This window comes from Colossoma macropomum, unplaced genomic scaffold (assembly GCF_904425465.1).
Source record: "Colossoma macropomum unplaced genomic scaffold, Colossoma_macropomum, whole genome shotgun sequence".
Lineage (NCBI taxonomy): Eukaryota > Metazoa > Chordata > Actinopteri > Characiformes > Serrasalmidae > Colossoma > Colossoma macropomum.
The window spans coordinates 45,812,750-45,815,594 of record NW_023494785.1 but is presented as its reverse complement, the minus strand read 5'-3'; the positions used below and the strand labels follow the sequence as shown (position 1 = coordinate 45,815,594).

At 54.3% G+C, this 2,845-nt stretch overlaps 1 protein-coding gene across 1 annotated transcript; it reads left to right on the top strand.

The window, feature by feature from the left end:
* The first annotated feature begins 890 nt into the window (after positions 1 to 890).
* On the top strand, positions 891 to 2,219 carry LOC118814738 (keratin-associated protein 10-4-like). Its single transcript, XM_036580490.1, has one exon. It carries the CDS (start codon positions 891 to 893, stop codon positions 2,217 to 2,219), a length of 1,329 nt encoding a protein of 442 aa, XP_036436383.1.
* The last annotated feature ends 626 nt before the right edge of the window (positions 2,220 to 2,845 follow it).

The following is a 2,845-nucleotide window of genomic DNA, read 5'->3' as shown; positions in this document are numbered from 1 at the left end:
ATCTCAAGAAAACGCCAGCAGATAAATAGCAGATGAGGAGTGTGGAGAGGCAACTGAAAGCAGTCACTGCAGAGGAAAAAGGTGAAACGCAGTGCACACCTGGCATCACTGCTCCACAGCGACATACAGAATATGAGCCAACATGAAAAACAAACCCTCAATTACAGTTTTCACTTCACCTCTTTACTGAAAATCAGAACCTGTGTTTGACTGTTTTAACATCGCTTGATCTCTTTTTGTACTTCAAATGTTTTGAAATGCAGCCAAAACAGTGAAATACCAGTTTAAACTGTAACACAGAAAACAGTTACTCAAACAGCCCTGTTTAAAGAGGACAGTGATGTCCGTGGGGTGAAAACATTATTTTGCAGTGTGTTCTGCAGGTCACTGTGGAATTCCTGCTGAGCTCCGAGTTTGAGATGTAAACATGGCACAGCGTTTCCCGATTTTCCACAGCAGTGATGATTTTCCAGTGTGGTGAATGAAAACAAACACAGACCAGTGCAGAGTGAAAGACTCTCAGCTCAGTCATCTCTCATTTCTTCCCATAAGAGCTACTTCCCAGCACTAATCAGTGTTTCCTGTCAAGGAGAATTCCAGTGACTTTTCAAAATTCCTCCATAATTCGGTGTTTGGGATGTAAACATGTCATTGTGGAACATTAATGTCACGTGTGCACTGCATTTCACAGTTTTCCACTGTACACTGTAAAAAAAATGGTTCATCAGTTCAGCCAAAAAATGAGTTTATATGGTAACAAGTGAACTAAACTAGCTTTACTCAACTCAAACGTGCTTTAACTGATTCATTCATTCAGTTTTTTATTTAGGTTGAATAAACTACCCAACTTACGGATCACATGAAGTTTTCTTAGGTTGAACTGAGAAACCATGCCGTGCTGTGTGGCCGTGTCGTGTGGCCGTGTCGTGTGGCCGTGTCGTGTGGCCGTGCTGTGTGGCCGTGCTGTGTGGCCGTGTCGTGTGTGGCCGTGCTGTGTGGCCGTGCTGTGTGGCCGTGTCGTGTGTGGCCGTGCTGTGTGGCCGTGTCGTGTGTGGCCGTGCTGTGTGGCCGTGCTGTGTGGCCGTGTCGTGTGGCCGTGCCGTGTGGCCGTGTCGTGTGTGGCCGTGCTGTGTGGCCGTGTCGTGTGTGGCCGTGCTGTGTGGCCGTGTCGTGTGTGGCCGTGTCGTGTGTGGCCGTGCTGTGTGGCCGTGTCGTGTGTGGCCGTGTCGTGTGTGGCCGTGCTGTGTGGCCGTGCTGTGTGGCCGTGTCGTGTGGCCGTGTCGTGTGTGGCCGTGTCGTGTGGCCGTGTCGTGTGGCCGTGTCGTGTGTGGCCGTGTCGTGTGTGGCCGTGTCGTGTGTGGCCGTGCTGTGTGGCCGTGTCGTGTGTGGCCGTGTCGTGTGTGGCCGTGTCGTGTGTGGCCGTGTCGTGTGGCCGTGTCGTGTGGCCGTGCCGTGTGGCCGTGCCGTGTGGCCGTGTCGTGTGGCCGTGCCGTGTGGCCGTGCCGTGTGGCCGTGTCGTGTGTGGCCGTGCCGTGTGGCCGTGCCGTGTGGCCGTGTCGTGTGTGGCCGTGTCGTGTGTGGCCGTGTCGTGTGTGGCCGTGCTGTGTGGCCGTGCTGTGTGGCCGTGCTGTGTGGCCGTGCTGTGTGGCCGTGCCGTGTGGCCGTGCCGTGTGGCCGTGTCGTGTGTGGCCGTGTCGTGTGGCCGTGTCGTGTGGCCGTGCCGTGTGGCCGTGCCGTGTGGCCGTGTCGTGTGGCCGTGCCGTGTGGCCGTGCCGTGTGGCCGTGTCGTGTGTGGCCGTGCCGTGTGGCCGTGCCGTGTGGCCGTGTCGTGTGTGGCCGTGTCGTGTGTGGCCGTGTCGTGTGTGGCCGTGCTGTGTGGCCGTGCTGTGTGGCCGTGCTGTGTGGCCGTGTCGTGTGTGGCCGTGCTGTGTGGCCGTGTCGTGTGTGGCCGTGTCGTGTGTGGCCGTGCTGTGTGGCCGTGCTGTGTGGCCGTGTCGCGTGTGGCCGTGTTGTGTGGCCGTGTTGTGTGGCCGTGTCGTGTGGCCGTGTTGTGTGTGGCCGTGTCGTGTGTGGCCGTGTCGAATCAGCTGTGTTACAGTACAGATACAATCTCTGAACACAGCTCACTCGTCTCCATGTGCGCCGCTGATGGTGATCTTCCTGTAGCTGCTCAGCGTGACGGCGAAATGATAGATGAGGAGGAGGAAATGATGGGGTAGAGACCAGCCGCGCTCTCCCAGCAGGCGGTGATGGCTCAGCGGGGGGCGCTGTCACAGCATCTGTTCGGACATTTGGACTCCGGCTCCAGCTGAGACCTCAAGTAAACTGTTACGATGCTTTTCAGATGAGCTTTTTCTTCCCCTCTGTGGCCTCCAGCGCCCACCATCACTGACCACGATGGGTCAGTGGAAGCATGAGGGGGGCGTTTCTAATAAAGTGGCCAGTTAGTGGAAGCACAAGGGTGTGTTTCTAATAAAGTGGCCAGTTAGTGGAAGCACAAGGTGGGTGTTTCTAATATAGTGGCCAGTTAGTAGAAGCACAAGGTGGGTGTTTCTAATAAAGTGGCCAGTGGATGCTCAATAATAGACTGCTGTAGGGCCGTCACGATTAAAATCATTAAATAAAATGTATTTTCTCAATGAAGTGGCTTTAAGATTTGTGGACAGAATGATAAACATGGTATTCTAAAGGTCTTTCTACAGCCATTATTAGCAGATTTACAGTTTGGCACAAGGGGGGCGCTATTAGCACACTGTTCACGCCTGAGCGTTACTGAAAGAGAGGAAACCCACACCAGCAGGATCTCACGACTGCATGTTTGTAGTTACAAATTGAAGAAAAGTTT